This window comes from Lepidothrix coronata, unplaced genomic scaffold (assembly GCF_001604755.1).
Source record: "Lepidothrix coronata isolate B3197 unplaced genomic scaffold, Lepidothrix_coronata-1.0 Scaffold9, whole genome shotgun sequence".
NCBI classification, from domain to species: Eukaryota; Metazoa; Chordata; class Aves; order Passeriformes; family Pipridae; genus Lepidothrix; species Lepidothrix coronata.
Window position 1 is genome coordinate 10,964,207 of NW_016690189.1, and position 17,229 is coordinate 10,981,435.

The 17,229-nt window shown below is 41.6% G+C and overlaps 2 protein-coding genes across 5 annotated transcripts; both read left to right on the forward strand.

Annotated features, from left to right (window-relative positions):
• Nucleotides 1–2,958: 2,958 nt before the first annotated feature.
• ART4 (ADP-ribosyltransferase 4 (Dombrock blood group)) lies at nucleotides 2,959–5,636 on the forward strand. The gene is given in 3 exon segments (XM_017804443.1): nucleotides 2,959–3,495; nucleotides 4,793–5,554; nucleotides 5,556–5,636. Coding segments are annotated over 3 exon segments (927 nt in total). The 5' UTR covers nucleotides 2,959–3,411.
• Nucleotides 5,637–6,496: 860 nt separating this feature from the next.
• SMCO3 (single-pass membrane protein with coiled-coil domains 3) lies at nucleotides 6,497–14,433 on the forward strand. Of its 4 annotated transcripts, none has more exons than XM_017804446.1 (3): nucleotides 6,497–6,650; nucleotides 11,622–11,672; nucleotides 13,416–14,433. In XM_017804446.1, exon 3 carries the CDS (start codon nucleotides 13,433–13,435, stop codon nucleotides 14,108–14,110), a length of 678 nt encoding a protein of 225 aa, XP_017659935.1. In that variant the 5' UTR covers nucleotides 6,497–6,650; nucleotides 11,622–11,672; nucleotides 13,416–13,432; the 3' UTR covers nucleotides 14,111–14,433. The 4 variants fall into 4 exon arrangements, with proteins under 4 accessions (XP_017659935.1, XP_017659936.1, XP_017659933.1 ...); XM_017804447.1 differs by having other exon boundaries at nucleotides 13,419–14,433; XM_017804444.1 differs by lacking the exon at nucleotides 6,497–6,650 and adding an exon at nucleotides 6,663–11,129.
• Nucleotides 14,434–17,229: the final 2,796 nt, after the last annotated feature.

The window sequence follows — 17,229 nt, forward strand, 5'->3', positions numbered from 1 at the left end:
CCTGTGGTATTTTGAGCTTCACCAGAAGACTCTGTCTTACCTCCTTCCATCTGAATCCCCAGGACACAATAGGTGAAAAAAATGGTGATTGGTCTCAAGAAAACTATTGCATGCCTTAGAAACAAAACTAGACCTCTTGTACTTTTCTGAAAAATGCGGGGGGATTATAGAAGAATGCCACAATTATGATGTTGTTACACAATGTGCGTAAATGTGATGGATCTGATCCTGGGATGCTTACTGGGAGGAAGGAAGAACAGCTGCCTCCTGTTAGAATTACTGGAAAGTTCAGTATTTTCACATAATATAATCACACTAAGTATGCATCACAGTAGGATCACTTTGTAAAGACAGAAGTGCGCAAATACTAATGCATAGACAGAAATCAGGTTCTGGTACATTCTTCTGGTTATTCTGTCACAAAATTTGCCCATATTGCAACAACAAAGAAATCCCAAAAGGAGTGTTTAAGGAGTGTTTCCTCCTTTTAGATGAGCTCTTCCATTTGTACACTGAATTCGGTGACTGTCTGTAAAAAGCAACTTGGAAATCTCTTGTTGTTTGTGGGTTTTTTTAACCAGTTTCTGGTGAAACTGAACATACCCAAGCAGAACAAAAAAACAACCTGTTTGTCTCTAATGCTATAGCATTTATGCTTGAAACTAGAAGTGTCTAAGCAGCTAAAAAAAAGAAAGGTTATGAAATAAACAAAAAGAAAATTAATTCGAGAATGAATTGAAGTTGGTCAGCATTTCATTTATTCAAGACAACTTGTATCTAAATATATATATGTAATGTATGCGTGTATTTATATACATATTGTCTTCCCTCTGCACTACTTCATTCTGTTCTCTGGTATTAATATTATACCTTAGCACTTTCTGCACAGTTTCCTTAATATGCTCTGTCAGCTTTCCTTCCCTGTGAGGTAGATGGCAGATCACACCTCCAAGGACAAGAACTGCTGATCCTCAGGAGACTGACAGAGATCAAGTCTCTGGTTACATGTAAGCTGGTGAAACCATCCTCAGCTGCAGATTGCAATAAACACTGCTTATGTAAAGCAGGTCGGTGTGCTGCTTCTCTCTGTTCCTCTGTACAACCTTTACCTGTGGTTAAAGAGGTGCCTGGAAGGTACAGCCTGCTTTTGTGAACCCTGAGGAGCAGGAATCCGGTGCTTGAGTCTTCCTCCTCCCCTCCCATGTCCCACTGTGAATCAGAAGTGACTATATCGAAATTCAAGTTGTAGTTCCAGCACTCTGTGATGCTGAGGGAAAGGAGGGCCAGGCTTTTCCTGATTCACCATCTACCCAGTTCAGTGCTTTCCTGAAAGACCTAGGCCTGAAGTAAAGACACAGGATAAGTCCACAGAGATGGCTGCCAGAAGGAGTGTGAGCATCTTGTTTGGCAAGCTGCTATGACTTGTACCAGTTATGCTGATCTTGGCCAAGGAGAAGACATTTAATAAATATCTCTGCATGTCTTGGTCAAACACCTGTGACCTGTGACTGGGTCCTCTACTGGCATAAACTGATGGGGCTTCACTGCTCACAGCAAAACTCTTCTCCGAACACCATCTAGTAAAAATGAACGGAGTGCTTATTGGAAGAAGCGAAATTTTTGCTTGGAAAAATACTAGAGAGATTAGTGAAATTCTGATGTCTGGTGTAATAATAAAATAAGGATTTTGTTATTGTTGTATGGTTTTGTTAGCACAAAAAGTTTCCTGTCTATGTTCAGATCATTCTGTTAGTTTTATAGTTTTTCTCTCCCTTTCAGTAAATATTTTTTTCAAGCAAGTTGTACTGGGAGGCCTCCATTATGTCATCTACTCTGTGTCACCAGATCCCTACGTGGGCTGAAGTCATGACCTTTGGGGATCCGAGTGCACAGATCACATTACAAATTTACTGCTGAAATGGAGGAATTCGATTTTTGCTTGGTTAATGCAGCTCCAAGTCTAAGTTTTGCTCCAAATCTTCTGCTGCCATCTTATGGCCATTGTATTTATAGTATTTAATAGTACACCGTTTCTTCTGAAGCGTTTGAAAATGCAAATTCAGTGGCCTTTCTTTCTGATTCCCTTCACACTAATAAACTAAGAGATCAGAAGGGAAAACCTGGGACATAATCTGGAACTGGATTATATGCAGCTGCATTGACATCTAAGCGGGGCTTTTTATCATGGTTGCCAAGCTCCCACGGGAACACATCTCAGTTTAGCTCTGTTTTATCTCTACATAAACAGAAGAGGAGATGCCTCAGTTAATTCACAAACCCCTCTGTGAACTCACTTTTAGCCGTCAAACAATCACTTTCGGAAATACAGCCCAAAATAACCGAGAAATTCCAAAAAGGAGAAGTAGGTAGTCTTCATCTATCACTTTGTATCATTCTTCATGCCATCATTTTATGTCCCCAGTGGTGACAGATACTGTCAGCAGCATCAGCTGCTTTGGAAGCAGCCCAGTGTGAGACCTTTATGTCACCTCTCACCCTATTTCAGCAATATTTGGCAAATGCTCTCTGTCCACAGAATCTAAGCATCTGCACAAACATCTCATCTCAGGAAATCACACTATGACTGGAGGTGCACCTCTCACCCAGCCTATCACCAGCAGGCCATGGAAAATGATTTTCAGTTCTCTGTGATCAGAACCAAGGCCCTGACAGCTCTTGCCTGTTTTTCCACAAAGAGTAGTTATCAGAGGCCATGGGGCTTTGAAAGGGAATAACTCTCTGCTGTTATTTGGAAGGGGTCTGGAAATCAGCTGCTAGAGAGGGGTTTGACTCAGTACAGAATCTGCATTTGCACACTCATTTTGCATGTACCCAATGTAAACAGTCCAACAAGGTGCAGCTCTGCAGTGGTGTAAGGGTAGGATTGGCAACGCATGATTAGAAACCAGGGGGTGATAAGGAAGAGAAGGACAGTTAGGTTATCTCTGCTTCCAGATGGGATCCCAACCTACCCTGCATTTCTGTGTTGGCTTTATGAGAGCCAACTTCTTTAAAAGGGCTTTTTAAGCTCTTGACCAGGGAGTACTCATCCTGACACATCACTCCTCAGGGAACAACTGCCTTAGACTTCTCCAAGCCATGATTTTCTTCCTTTTTGCAAGAACAAGAACACTGGATACCTTGGAATTAAAAGAGCTATTAAGGTGACGGACACTCACATCAGCTGGAGTTGGTGCAACCAGACCTTTCCTTATGAATTGTGGGCACATTTCTATCAGTAAATTGTCTGCTTGGATGATTAATGACTTCTGAATTGCTGTAAGAATCTGGTGAATGATCTTTGGTTGAAGAACTGTCACCAAAACCTGAGTGCAAATTACAAACCGCAGAATTTTCCAGTTCAGGAAAAAAGGGAAAGAAACAGATGTAAATGACCTCTTCTTGAACAAAATGTTCTTTCCAGTGCCTTGGGTGGACTCTAGGAAGCCAGTGCTTCTGGGCAGTCTCCTGTTGCTGATCTCCTCACAAATATTGGTAAAAAGGGTAAACATTCTTTATTTGAAATGGTGAAACTGCTTACCTCACTGAAATAAGTTTCTAAATTTTTTCCCATTTGAAACAGTTTCTTTAAGGAGCTTTTAGTTAATTTTTACCTTTTCTGCTTTCAGTTCTTCTGTTCCATTTCTTACCTGTCCTAATTCTTTTAACCGCTTGGTTGGAAATTTCCTCTTGTTTAGAGCCAGATGGTTTCCTGCAGTATGTTTATGAGTAGACCTCATTGTCTCCTCTCCTTTTCCCACCTGTCTCAGCTGAGGCTCTGACAAAAACAGCGTGTTGTTGGATGGGATGGTAAAAATATTGTTCTGTGTATTTTGATGGCCTTTTAGCTTTCCCTCAAAACAATTATGATATTCAATGAGAAACAAATTGAATCCCTGCATAGTTTATGGGCCAGTATAACTTCAGAGGCTAAGAAAGGTGTCAGTTTGGTTACATGTCTAGGATGAATATTTGGGATTAAAGTGAATATCTAGCTACTTGTAGAATTCAACTATCAACTGACTACAGCACTTGACTAGACTACTAGGTGATCAAAAAGCAAAAGGAACAATACCATAACTCACACAATTTCTTAGATCTTGTTACACAAGGTTTTTATTAATTAGAAATGCTACATACACATAATTAGCTGGTTGTTTCATAGGCAGAATATATTAGAGGTTATTTTCCTGTTATAGGACCCAGTTGTGTGAATCCTTACTCATGGTTAATATTTATTTACATGACAAGTCCAGCTGGTCTCACTGAGACAAACTGGATGAACAAAACTTTTTGTCACAGTGCTACTATATTGTCCTTTACCTTATTCCATGGAGCCAAAACATGTCCAAGAGATTTGGAAGGACAGGAAGAAGAAATTCACCTCTGAGTGTTCAGGTTACACTGCCCTAGCACATTGATTTGCTTATTCTTTCCCTCTTCAAAACCACTTAATAATCCTGGGCAGAATATTGCTATAAATGGACCATGGGTCTGTCCTACAGGCTTTATACCATCACCCTCTGAAGAGCCAACTCTCCTGAAGTTTTTAATGTGACTGATCCACATCAAATAAGAACTCTGGTATCCTGACTGGCATCTGACTGAGCTGATGTATAGGCCTGAGGTTGCTCAGAAAGGTCTTTGCCTAAGTTGCCTACCTGCCTTGCTTGCTCTGCTAATAATGACAAAACAGAGAGAAAAAGGTAGATAAAAACTTGGCTAGCATTTATAGAGATACACGAGAAGTTCATACTTCTGATGCTAATCTTAATTTGGTTTTATGTTGCAGGCTATGTCCCACATCCTGATGGATATGGCTCTGAATTCTTTTGATGACCAGTATCTGGGGTGCAGAGAGGAGATGATGGAAGAACTGGAGCAAGGAGACTATTTTCAAAAGGAAATAGCTGCTAACAAGGACTACTTGAGCCTCTGGAAGAAGGCTCAGGAGGCTTTGTTAAAGAGCCCTGTAGGTCTCCTGAGGGAGATGCATGACAGCCATGCCATAGTCCTCATGGCTTACACCATGAACTCTTCCCTGCACTCTCAGCTGAACTGGGCTACGTCTACAGCAGGAATCTCTCCAGAGCACTACAGACACAACTTCAGTTTCAAATATTTTCACTTTTACCTAACAACTGCTATCCAGATAATGAAGGAATGGCAGAGCAGCAAGGAAAGCATGGGGAAACGTAAGTGCTACCAGGTGCACAGGGGTGTAAAAGACTTATATATCGAGGCCACGGTAGGCAGCAGGGTGCGATTTGGCCGTTTCACTTCCACCTCCCGCCTCAGGAGTGAAGCCCAGAAGTTTGGGAATGAAACTTTGTTTACAGTGACTACTTGCCTGGGAGCAGCTATGCAAGGCTTTTCTTACTACACATCTGAGAAGGAAGTCCTCATTCCCCCTTACGAGATATTTCTTGTCAAAAACTTCATTCAGACACAGGATGGTAACCGGCTGCATCTTCATTCTGTGGGGAACTATAGCAAGTACCACTGCCAGCTGGTGGAAGGTATTGTATACAGCCTCTCATACACGGTGGGGGCACAGGACAGTCTGGTCTCCACTACCCCAAGCAGCCCTCACCAGCTGCACCTACACAGGGTCACACTCAAGGGCAAATCTGTAGCTTGCCCGCTATATTCACCTACAAGAGCCACATGACCCAGATTTTACCCATTTGCTGTGAAACCTGGGAGAACTCCACAGGTCACTAAAGATGAAGCCACCTGATACACATCAGGTCTCAGGGTTCTTTGCAGCCTCCATTTGTCCCAGGTGCCTTTGCAAGGATGTTGTAGGACTCACGCATTTGGGTCCCCAGTGTTCTTATTGCAAAGGCAGGCGAGATTTGCTGGCAGTTTGAACCCAGATATTTATGCTGGTGGTTTGCAAGGCTGCTACACTTCCAGCATCAGGACTACTCTAGTCCACTACCACTTTGTGAAGCTACTACTTATCTCTGTCAAGCTGAGGTTAGTGTAAACAAACTATTGGTGCTTTAGCTGTGATCTCTCTCCTGAGACAGAAGGGAGAAAAGGTATCCTTTGGCAAGGAACACACTGAGTTTCCTGGCTATAGGGATAACTCTGTGCTGGAAGACCTCATTGCGCTTGTTCCACATCTCCATCTTTCTGTAAGTCCACTACCAATACTGGACTCTTGCTTTTGTCTCTTTGGAGAGTAATGTGCCAGTGCAATCTTTGAACTTGAAACAATCATTCAGGAATAAGAGTTTGTTCCTGGAACCAAGCCAAAGTAGTAGATATAGTTGAGAAAATGGCTTTTCTGGGCAAAGGTTGTGTTAGCAAATGCAGCAAGCTTTAGGAAGTGAAAAGAGTCCTAAATACTTCTGTCTTGATTTTTTTTCAGCTTCAAGATGTAAGAACAGTGGTTCTGCTGCCCTTGCCTCTGCCATTCTTCCTGGCGTGGTTGCAGTTTCTATGTGCTTGGCCCACAGTCTTTGGTTCTCTGGCTGCATCCCATGAATAGCAGCCAAGAAGAGTTCACAGACATTCAGTCTCTGGAGTTCCTGTTGCTACAGAAGTTTCAAACTTCCCTTTGCTTTCAGCTGCAACTCTCCAGCTAAGACTGGAACATTCAGTCTGGTTCATTAAAACAGACATTCCCTGGACCCATTCAGGTAGGAGGAAGGTTATCTATGGCCCTTCTGAAGACTAAGTCTGGGATACCCTTCACTGTAGGTAGCTTTTCCCTTAGGCATTCAGGAAAGACACACAGGGACTTTGGATCCTTTATTTAGTACCTTTATTTTTAGTGAGAAAGTGTCTGTCTATGGGTTGTGAAAGGCACCACAGTGGTAAAGTCAAGTGGGTAACTGTGCAGCCTTGCATATCTCCTTTGAGTGCAGGGTCCCAGGAGACAGTAAAATCTGTGGCACAGCAGTTTTTCCCAGCTGCATGATGCCATGCACCAATACCACAGCTCTCATCTCAGGCTGACTGCCTGCATCTCACACACAGGGGACAGAAGCATGAAGCTGTGCTGAGACATGAACTTACCAGCAGAGAATCACAGGACTTGTCTTTGTCTTGTTTGACTTTAAAATTCCTTTTGAAAAAATCAGACAGGTCCTGTGTTCTCTAGTGGCCAATAAATGCATGCTGGTCATTTCATGCTGAAATGAAGGATAGTCTGTGGAGCCTTACTGCTGTCTTCACGGGTGTTGAATATGACTGAGATTTGTTTACCTGCTTTTCTACTGTGCTGTTCTGAGTAATGTCTAATGCTGGAGGTTGAATCAACACCATAAATTGAAAATGGAACTTCTGATTTAGCTATAGACTCCTCTCACTTTTATGCATTCATTTGGCACTTCTGGAGCCTTAAACACTCAAGGCTTAGAGCTATGGAGTTCTCCTATCTTCAAAAAATAACAGCGTGGAAATGATAAGGAACATTTTTTGCCTGCAATTCCCCTTTCCAGCATGCCTCCTTCTTCACCCCTGGTCCTTCAACCCTACTGACGCTAGCCCTGGGCTGAGGCTGTGGTCGGTGGGGTTATCTTACTGATCTAAGAAGACCAGTCGTGGTGGTTTAACTTTGCAGTGGAGTCATCAATTGAGCTGAAACTCACTGACACAAATAACCCGAGCTTTTAGGCACTGATGGTCTTGGCAGGAAGCTGGAGTTCAGTATTCACTTCCCTGTCTGAAACAGTAAGCAACAACTTATTGCTGTTATCCAAAACAGATCTGAATAGAACAGGACTGCACAAGCTGCTGGTCAGCTGGTTAGTCAAAAGTAAGAACTGCCAAAAACACCTGTATGAATTGCTTGACTCTTGAAGCAGCTCCATATAAGCTTGGTGCTCCCATTTCCTTGGAAATCTTGCAGCAAGGAATACAGAATTTAGGTACAAGAGAAATGTTAGCATTAGAAATGTGGACACTTAAGGAATTTGGATGTCATCAGGTTTTACCAGATTAAAGGGCAATCACTGGGATGCAGGCCTCAACCATTTTAACAAAGGCTTGGAATCCTTCACAAGGTGGCTTCAGCACCCTGAAAGCTTCCTCTGAGTAGTCAGCTGCTGTTTTCAGGCTTTTTTTTATGGATCTGTGCTCTTGAGGGATAGGCTGAAGGAAAACACAAAGTGAAGAGGAGGGTAGAGAGCCAAGTCTGAGGTGTTGCGATGTTCAGCTCGAGGAGGAGCTGCCTTCTGTGGTATTTGGTGTTCTCATTTTGTTGCAGCATTTTCACAATATTGGCAGAGAAGTTCTATAGAGCCATGACAAGTTCTGATACTTGAAGGGATAAGACAGGTGAACTCAGTAACTTGAATAGCAGACTCTACTGCTTCAGGGATATTGTCATATTTCAACATCACTGCAATAGGTGCACTGGTGATGTTTTCTAGTGCCCCCTTGTAAATCTTAGAAAGTTCCTTTACTGCAGCAGTCTTGTCCTGCAGGGAGGTGATGGGACCAGGAATCTTAGCCACAAAGTGCGGCCGATGCTTTCCTGTACATCTTTGTCATCTCTTTCCATGGTGACTTGCATCTCTTTCAAAGCATTGACCAAGAGCTGCAGCTTTTCTTTAATGCTGAAGTGTTCTTTCACTGACATGATGGGGAAGTTGGTGCGAACTTACACATTGAAGAGTGAGAATATTGTGTTGGTTGAAGTGACATAGATGTACATTGCCATGCATATTCTGGCAGACCCTGAACAGCCTTTTTTTATTACTCTTAAAGCCAAGATGGGTTAACATTTCTGGAGTAGGATCTGACTCTGAAAAGCAAACAGAAGTAATACAGAAGATGTTAATACAGTGGAGTTACAGGGAAATAAAAGTGGATATATTTTTGACTACATTTCTGAAACCAATTGTACAAATTACCAACCCACCTGACGCATCCTTCTCCAAGATATTAGTTAGAAGAAAACACAGAAAAAGCTCTTTGACAGCCTTTTCAGGAGTCTTACCAAGCAGGCCAGCAAAATGTGATGTAAACAGCTGCAAGTGTCATTACTCTTCTGGCTGCAGGAATTATGACTTTGACCTTCAGCATGCAATCTTTAAAGTAAGAGAAGTGCTGTAGATGAATTATGCTTGTGTTTTGGTGTTTATTGGTAAATTTGTGTGAGTCCTAGACAACAATCTACTTTACATCATCCTTAGAACTATAATCCTTCAGTTTGTATGTACTGGTGGGTGTACACAGAATTGAACTCATATTCTTGGGAGGGGGGAATAAACACAGCAAAATCAAATGCATGACATTACATTCAAGAGACAAAGCAATTGAAGACTGAGTAATTGAATATTTTGTCAGGCTACAAACAAAGTGACTCTTATCAGTCAGTTCATACAGCGACTAGATGATGCAAGCATCCCTTGATAGGTGGAAGCACAAAACATTCTCCTTGCTTAGGGTCCCATCTTGATGCCATTTAGACTGCTAAGAAGTTATGCCCTTCTGCTTGCACCTAAAAATTCTCCCAAGGCCAACTGCAGATACAGTCCTGGGATAGCATGCTGTTGTTTTTGCTTGTGCCAGACTTCTTTAAAGCCAGACTGGTTGCAGCTGGCACAGATATTGCTGTGGTTAGATGTGCAGATAGATGTGTTTTAGCAGTTGCAACTTCCCATCCCACTGTATACTTTCAAAGACTTTTTTCTCAGAGCTCAGTTCAACCCTCTGCCCTTTCCTACATTTCTTTCCCATGGCAAAGTAGTCTGATATTTTGTGAAATAGCAAAATTGATTTTAGCCTCCACTGCTGTTCAGAGGTGGATGTGGGTCTCTGCGCCACTTCTTCCATTCTCATGGCATCAGAGACCTGGCAAATTGCAGTAAAAAAGGGTGACAGTCTCCAAATAAAGTCTTTCGCTCAAACTTAATAGGCCTGAAACAATAGCTAATAACTTTCCCTAAAGACTCGAAGTAAAGCAGAAACAAAACTGCTTGCATATTTTTCAAATTATTTTCTGTCATGTTCCAAGTGATAGAGGCTCTGGAAGAGAAGAATTTGCATCCATTGCAAACACAGAAGACATGAAATCAGTTTCCAGCCTGTAGAATCGGACACAGAGGCAGTTGCCAGCCAGATCAATTCAATTCAATTCAGTCCAATATCAGAAGATATTCAGGACTACATGACATTCTCAGTTAAAAAAATAGGAGTCACAATTAATTGACGATTCCAGAATTGTAGTGGTTAAATCATTTAATGTTCTCTCTCAGCTCATCTTCTCATGCCTACAGCTCTGACAAGAGAGTTTGGCACTCTGTATTCATCTGGGTTGAATACAGCAGCTCAGCTTTCAGATGAAATCAAGTTAGCATCACAGAGTATTCATTACAGGCTTGATCTTATGCTTTCATCTGAGAACTCAACTATTCTCTAGAGGGGAAGCAGTATTCCTGACCAGACTCCTGTGGGCTGCAGGTCCACCTTTCTAAGGATCAGAACATGAAAGATGTTTTGTTCGGTTGAAGACAGAAGTACAGCCTTGTCTTGCTGGGACAGACAAAGCCTGCTTTCACTGTCTGTGGTATCTATTTTTCTGATTTTGTGGGACTGTTCAACTTTTCTTCCATAATTCACAGATATAAAAAACCAGTCATTGTAAAAACTCATTATTTCAAGACATAGTTGCAAACATGAATGTTTATATTTCTAAACAATAGAAATTTATAAATCCCAGTGAAAAACTTAATCCTGTACCTATTTGAACAAAAAGTGCTGTCCTGCACCTTTTGTGTTTTGAGAACAGAAAGTAACACCATCCCCTTTCAGCCATTTCTGTAGGTACTTGTGAGGGTACCTCTGTTAGGAGGGATTTGTGCTGTACCTATTCCCTCCAGGAACAGAAGGTCTCTGGAGGATCTAACAATTGGGAACTAGCTTTAAGTAAACTGAATTCTGTTAAAATTGGAAGGAAGGGGAAAGGAGGAAGAAAAATAGATGAATCTGGGTAAACATCACACAATAGAATTAATGACAAGCAGGCAGGCAACAGGATGGAGCTGAAGCCCAGCCTCCGGATCCCTAACTCATCACATGCTGCTGGAAAACACCAGACGAACACAGGGGAAAGAGGCTGAAGTTACTGTCCCATACACATTTCACCAGGAGCATTCAGACAAAATCAGGTAGGCACTCTAATGTTTAATTAGAAAAGTTTCTGCAGAAAATCTCTCTGGAGCCAGAGAAATTGTCAGAAATATGTGTGGCCTGCCTAACTCTATAAAGAAACTGTAAAAACTAGCAAAAGTGAAGACTAAGAAGTAATCTTAGCATTAAGAGACATAAAATCTAGAGCAGCTATAAGAACCTGAAATAATCATGCGTAAATAATAGAAGCTAAAAGTCTCCTCCACACCTGTCTAGAATGTAAAATGTTTGTTGAAGTGCTATTCCTTCTGAAACATTTTATCTTCTCAGTTTCTACAAATAAGTAAAGCAAATTACCTTACAATAAAACACTACTGGAGTAGAAAGGTTCTAATATCACACTGAGTCAGAGAGTAAGTCAGTGATATCCCTGAGGCAGGAGTGATATGAAATCATAGCTTGCATTGACATGGCTTTATGTTTCCTGAAAATCACAAACCTTTACAGTATATGTACTTTGCTCCCTACAGCTTGAAGAAAAAGATGTGTTAAAGAGTTTAATCTCTTGACAGAGCTACAAGGTAAGTGGCTGACAGAAATGCGCAGTACTGTGCAAAATATTGTGGAAAAAAAATCTCTTCGGACTGGCTTATATTTCAATACTGAGATTAAAAGTTGGCAAGGGACTGTTGAAATCATTCTGGTTTTCAATTGTGACCTTGTGGGGGAGGGTGTGTTTAGTAAAATACAGCTGGGTCAGTGTCAGATGATTTGCAGTTAACAGATAGTGCAAGAATTACAAAGGACCAATATGGCACAAAGGCATCTTTTTAAGAAGAAAAATCTAGGTAGTCCCCTACACATAACTATTTGTAGTTCTAACTGTGATATGCAGGCACCAATAGCAAGAAGAGGTTTATCTTGGAAAAATGCAAAACACTTGCCACAAAAGTGGCCCAGATTTGCAATAAAGGGCTAAGAACATAAAAAGTACCGACAAAGAAATGAGTCATCCTACTCATTCATAGTTTGCCCCTGTTGCTAAGATTTTTGCATTTAAGTCAAAACCATGCTAAAGCATTTTCACTTTGCAGCTGGTGATGGAGTCAAAGGGAAGCGGCACTGTGTTGTTTATGGAATCTTAGTGATGAGGAGTAACTCCATGATCACTGGGAACTCAGTCTCTTTGGACTCTGTGTATTGACACACAGGTTATGAGGAAATATATATTAAATATGCCCTTTTGTTGGCAAACCAGCAACAGCTCAGAGAAGAATGGTGACCATAAAGATTAGACAAAAGGGGAGTTAAATTTTGTGCTCTGGTCTGTACAGTGATAAGGGAGGGCCAGATTCTGCTCAGTCATGTCCTAGGAGCTTGGTGAGCATCTGCAGACATTGGCTCTGCATGGGACACCCTGGGAATGGAGGGAGTGAGGCTGTGCAAGCAAGGCAAGCTGCTCCAAGGCAGTCTGCCATCAGAGACAACCTGGTGTAGGTGCACCTCATGGTGCTTACACAGTGTGCTGAATGTCACAGGGCTGTCTGCAGCGGTTTGATATTCAGAGTGAAAAAACAATGGGAAATCAATTACAACATTAGGGAGGTGAATAAACAATGAGGGAAGAGGCTAAATATCAGGGAATGAAATACAGTGGGAAATGTGTGTAAGGTGACATAGGTTAGGATAGGTTTATTATAGATAATTTTACTATTCTGTATGAATTCCCAAGGGTAGGTTTATTAGTAGAAGCAAAGAGTGCTTATATAGTAACATTTTCTCTTGAATGTTAGACGAAAAAAGCTACACCGGCATAAAACACCCTTATGGTGATACAGACCACGTCCACTCCACCAGTCATCACAGTTGCTGAAAAATCAGATGCCTCTGAACTGAAAAAATAGGCTGATACAGAAGTGTGCCTAAATCAAGACTTTAATTTCCCCAGCTTATTTTAGATTTTGCTGATTAGATGAGATTGTTCCATTTTTTAGTGAACTAGTTCAGCTTCTATCATCTTCAGTTTCCAAGGTTCCAATTTCAGTTTCAATCTTCAGTTTTCAGTGAACCATGTTCTATTTACAATTTATGCTAATTACATATTTGTTAGCTATTTTTGCTGCTCTGAGTATACCCAGTGTCTTAAAAGGTCCTTTTCCAATTATTTGTCTAAAGATCCAAACCAAGAATAAAGATTTGTAAGATATGCCTTGGGATTTGACCTGCTGGGCATAAAAAGAACCAGTGAGGCAGAGACAAACCACATTTCACTGCTACAGTTATGGGTGTTGAACAGAGTAAAAGATTTCTTTTCTCTCTTGAAGTAGCCTTTTTCTGAAGAATGGCATTGAGCGACCTTCTTTACCCAGACAATCCCAAGAGAAAGAAAGAATTGATCCATTTGCATCAGAAATTGCTTGAGTGCATGTCCACAAATTTCCGTGCAACAAATGAGCTGGTTGGAGTGCTGAATGAACACCTGGGCTGTACCATTTCCCACATTCAGATGAGAGAGAGCAGTACTGTCAAGGAAAACTGTGACATAATCATTCAAGTGATGAGTGAGATTCAGCATCAGGTACAGAAGATTGATAGTGACATGAAGGAAAAGCTCGAGCCAGTGCTGTACCAGAAGCTATATGACATCAAAGAGCCTGAATTGGAGAAAATTGCAATAGCCCAGAAAGTTTTTTCCATTATTCTTGGAGAAGCAACTTCAACAGCTGGGATGGTAGCTATCAAACTTCTTGGCTCCAATCTTTTAACTTTCACTGTGAGCAAGCTCATCGGTCTCCTTGCACAGATTGGGGCATCTGTTCTTGGGGGAATTAGCATTACCATTATTGGCCTTGGCATTGAAATGATCCTCCATGCCATCCTGGGAGCCGTGGAGAGGAATGAGCTTCTGACAGCTGTGAGAAGCTACGAGAAGCACCTGGCTGAGTTTAAAGCAGCCTCAGAAAAGTACCAGCGTGCCATACATGAAGTGACTTCTTTGGTGAGACAACAAGTTCAGTGAATGAAGTCAGAGTTCTCTCTTCTCCTGTGACAGTGGCTGCAGCAGCTATGCCTGAAGTAACCTTTTTGATTCATTATCGCAAATGAACTACTGATGGCTTTTTTTTCTTATTAGTGGCAGCAGAGCAAGAGATGTGACAATTCTGGGAACTGGCCATGAAATATATTAATAGGAAACTGGCTTATAGGTGTTTCTGGATGGCAATGTTTCAAATACTTTGTACCTTTCCTTCACTATTTTCTGGAATGCATTGTAGATAACCTTGAACTGTAATTCATACTTGTGACAATAATACTCACTGCTGGAGCAGTGGTGGTGAGGAGGTGTGATTTTTCTCTATGTTTCTATATACATATACATATATATGCATTTATCATATACAACATGATGGGAGAAAACAATTTCAACAAGGCAATCCATGCCAACATCTGGAGGCTTCATCAGGACAGCTGTGGTTGCTAAACTCTTATTGTGGATTAGTTCTAAATCTGATAGACTGGATTCCCTGTTCACTGAACTACTTATAAGGACTAGCTGAAACCTATTTAGCTGCTATTTCCTGTCCCATCCCTGCCTAAGGAGCCAGCCAGAGATCTTTAAATAAACTCTAATCCCAGTAGATTGGCAGGTAAGAGAAGCCTGGGCCTACAGGCACACACACACAACCTGGCCCCACAGCTGAGAGAAACCAGCTGCCACGTTCCAGGTGTGCCTGGCTGTGAATAACCTCTTATACTTGGTAATGCTCTGCTCCTGCAAACCCACAGGTAAAAACTTCTTTGCAAAGCTGCTGTTTTGTTGATTGAAATGGAATCATACAAATGTACAAGTGCCTGTAGGATTGCAGACCTATTAATGCACTGAAGTTATTTTCAAATGCTTTACCCAGTCCCACTAATGTGAGACTGCCAAGAGTATGCTCAGATTCTGCATTTCACAATATGCTACCAAATGTCCTTATTTTTCAGATTTTAAAACAAAACATGGAAGGAAGAACATGATTTGTAGTCTCTTGCTCTGATTTGCTGTGGATTGCTTTCTTTTGATTTTAGAAAAAAAAAGGTAATTTAAGACAATAAAAATGTACGTATTGTAAGACCTTTCTTTTCTGTACTTTTTTTTTTTTGTTCTGAAAACCCAATCTTAAACCAAATAATGAAAATATTAAAATCTTCATTATAGATGCAATTTATAAATGTTATAATTTTTTTTATATCCATGATAGACTGATAGACACAATCTAGTCGGATTCTGTATAGGTTCCTTTTTTAGTACCAGCTTCCCCCAAACTAAAAGCATGTCCAAATTCATACATGTTTGTTAATATTCAATATTAGCAATAGTAATTTATTAATAACTAGATTATGCCTATGAAAATAAAGAAATGGGTGAGATTACAAAAGGGATAAAAGCCTAAATAGGCTGCACAGCCCTTCCATTATGGAGTCCTTTTTTTCCCCCCCCTCCCCCACTGGTCTCACTTTAATCATCTGTTCTGACTCCTCTTCGCTTTTGTGCCCAAAAGCCACTAGATGGCGATGAAACTGCTAGCACTCAACAGCTCTGCCAGCTCTGCCAGTTATTGGGGAGAAAGTCCAGGCTTCAGGAACGTGGGTGGGTGCCAGGAACTGAGAAACTGAGACCAGCACAAGCTGCACACTAGGCTATGTGCATCAGGAGAGGCAATTCAGAGGAGGCAAAAAGCACTGCCTTGCGTGCATGAGGTATTGTGGTGGATGACATGGTGACCTGAGACATCATTTCTCCACAATGTGACATTTTCTGTCTCCTGACACAAGTGGCACTCAGTTTAGAGGTACTTGCGTAGAGGCAAGAGATTGTCAATAGGCAGAATAGCAATATTTGAGTGTTGGAGAGGTAGGAGTTCCTGGCTCCTGCTTTCTATGTGCAAATGTATGTTCTAAACTAGGAAGTAAAACCACCAGCTCTTTGTGAGATTCCCAATCACTGCTGTACAAGGATAGTGGAGTCAAAGAAAAATGAATCTCTTGTATTTTTCCGGCAGTTTGTCCACATTTTCTTGAAAGCAAGTACTAAGCAGTGTCAGGGGAAGTGGGATACACAATGAGGAACACAGAGATATACAATTTCTACTCAGCTCTATGCATATCCTTGTTCCTAGTGGACTTAAAGGAAAGCAGGCTTCCCCACCACAGAATTAATCCCTGCTCTTTCTAACTATCTGTCCAGCCTTAAACTTGGTGCTCCAAAGGTATCATAACCCATCTATTGATGTTTCTTCTCTACACTCCTTGGAGCTGCATCTTGGTGTGACAGAAGTATCGAGTGAAAAATGTGAGAGAACTACTGTCCAAGTCAGCAGACACTTTTGGGAGAAAGCAGTCACGGCTGAGGCAGCACCTTTGTCCCCACTGAGCCCAGTGTTCCCACGACAGAAAGCCCCAAGCTTTGTAAGGTGCAACTAATCTTCAAAAATTCAGCCGTCCCCTCTCCAGTGACATGTTGCATGACAGGGATGTGCATGGCCACAGCTTTACATCACATCCCCTCGAGCATTCTCCCTTTGCTCAGGCTGCTGTTCTGGACAAAGGATTAAGAATTAAAACTGTGATATTTGTGTTCCAAGTCAGAACAGCCTCAAGGAAGAAAAGAAACTAAACCAGCCCAAGCCAGTCTAAGCTGCTTTCAAACCTGTGTGGAAAAACAGTATGTTTGCAAGCAAAATCTGCCATGTAGAAAGTTCTTTCTGGTAACAAGAATAATGTTAAGAGAACAGGCCAAAGAGGCACAAGGTGGGGATGACTGCTCTGTACATGGTTAGCAAGACTCTCTAGGCACTGAGAGCTCCTGAAGCCTCGTCTCTGAGGATTCTCCTGGACTAGCTATCTGCTAAATTGGATTTTGTGCAGTGTGTGATGGATGTTGGCATTATTATGATACATGGCTTATAGTCTTTTACCCATCCTGCAATGATCCCTCATAAACTTCCAAGTTTGCCAACTGGGACTGCATTATCTGAAAAACTGTAACAACATTGTCTTGCATGGCATGTTCACCAGGAGCGGGGGGGTCTACAAATCCTACTCAGAGCTCTGACCACCTCTGTTCCCAGGTGCTGCCTGTGCAGAGAAAACTGT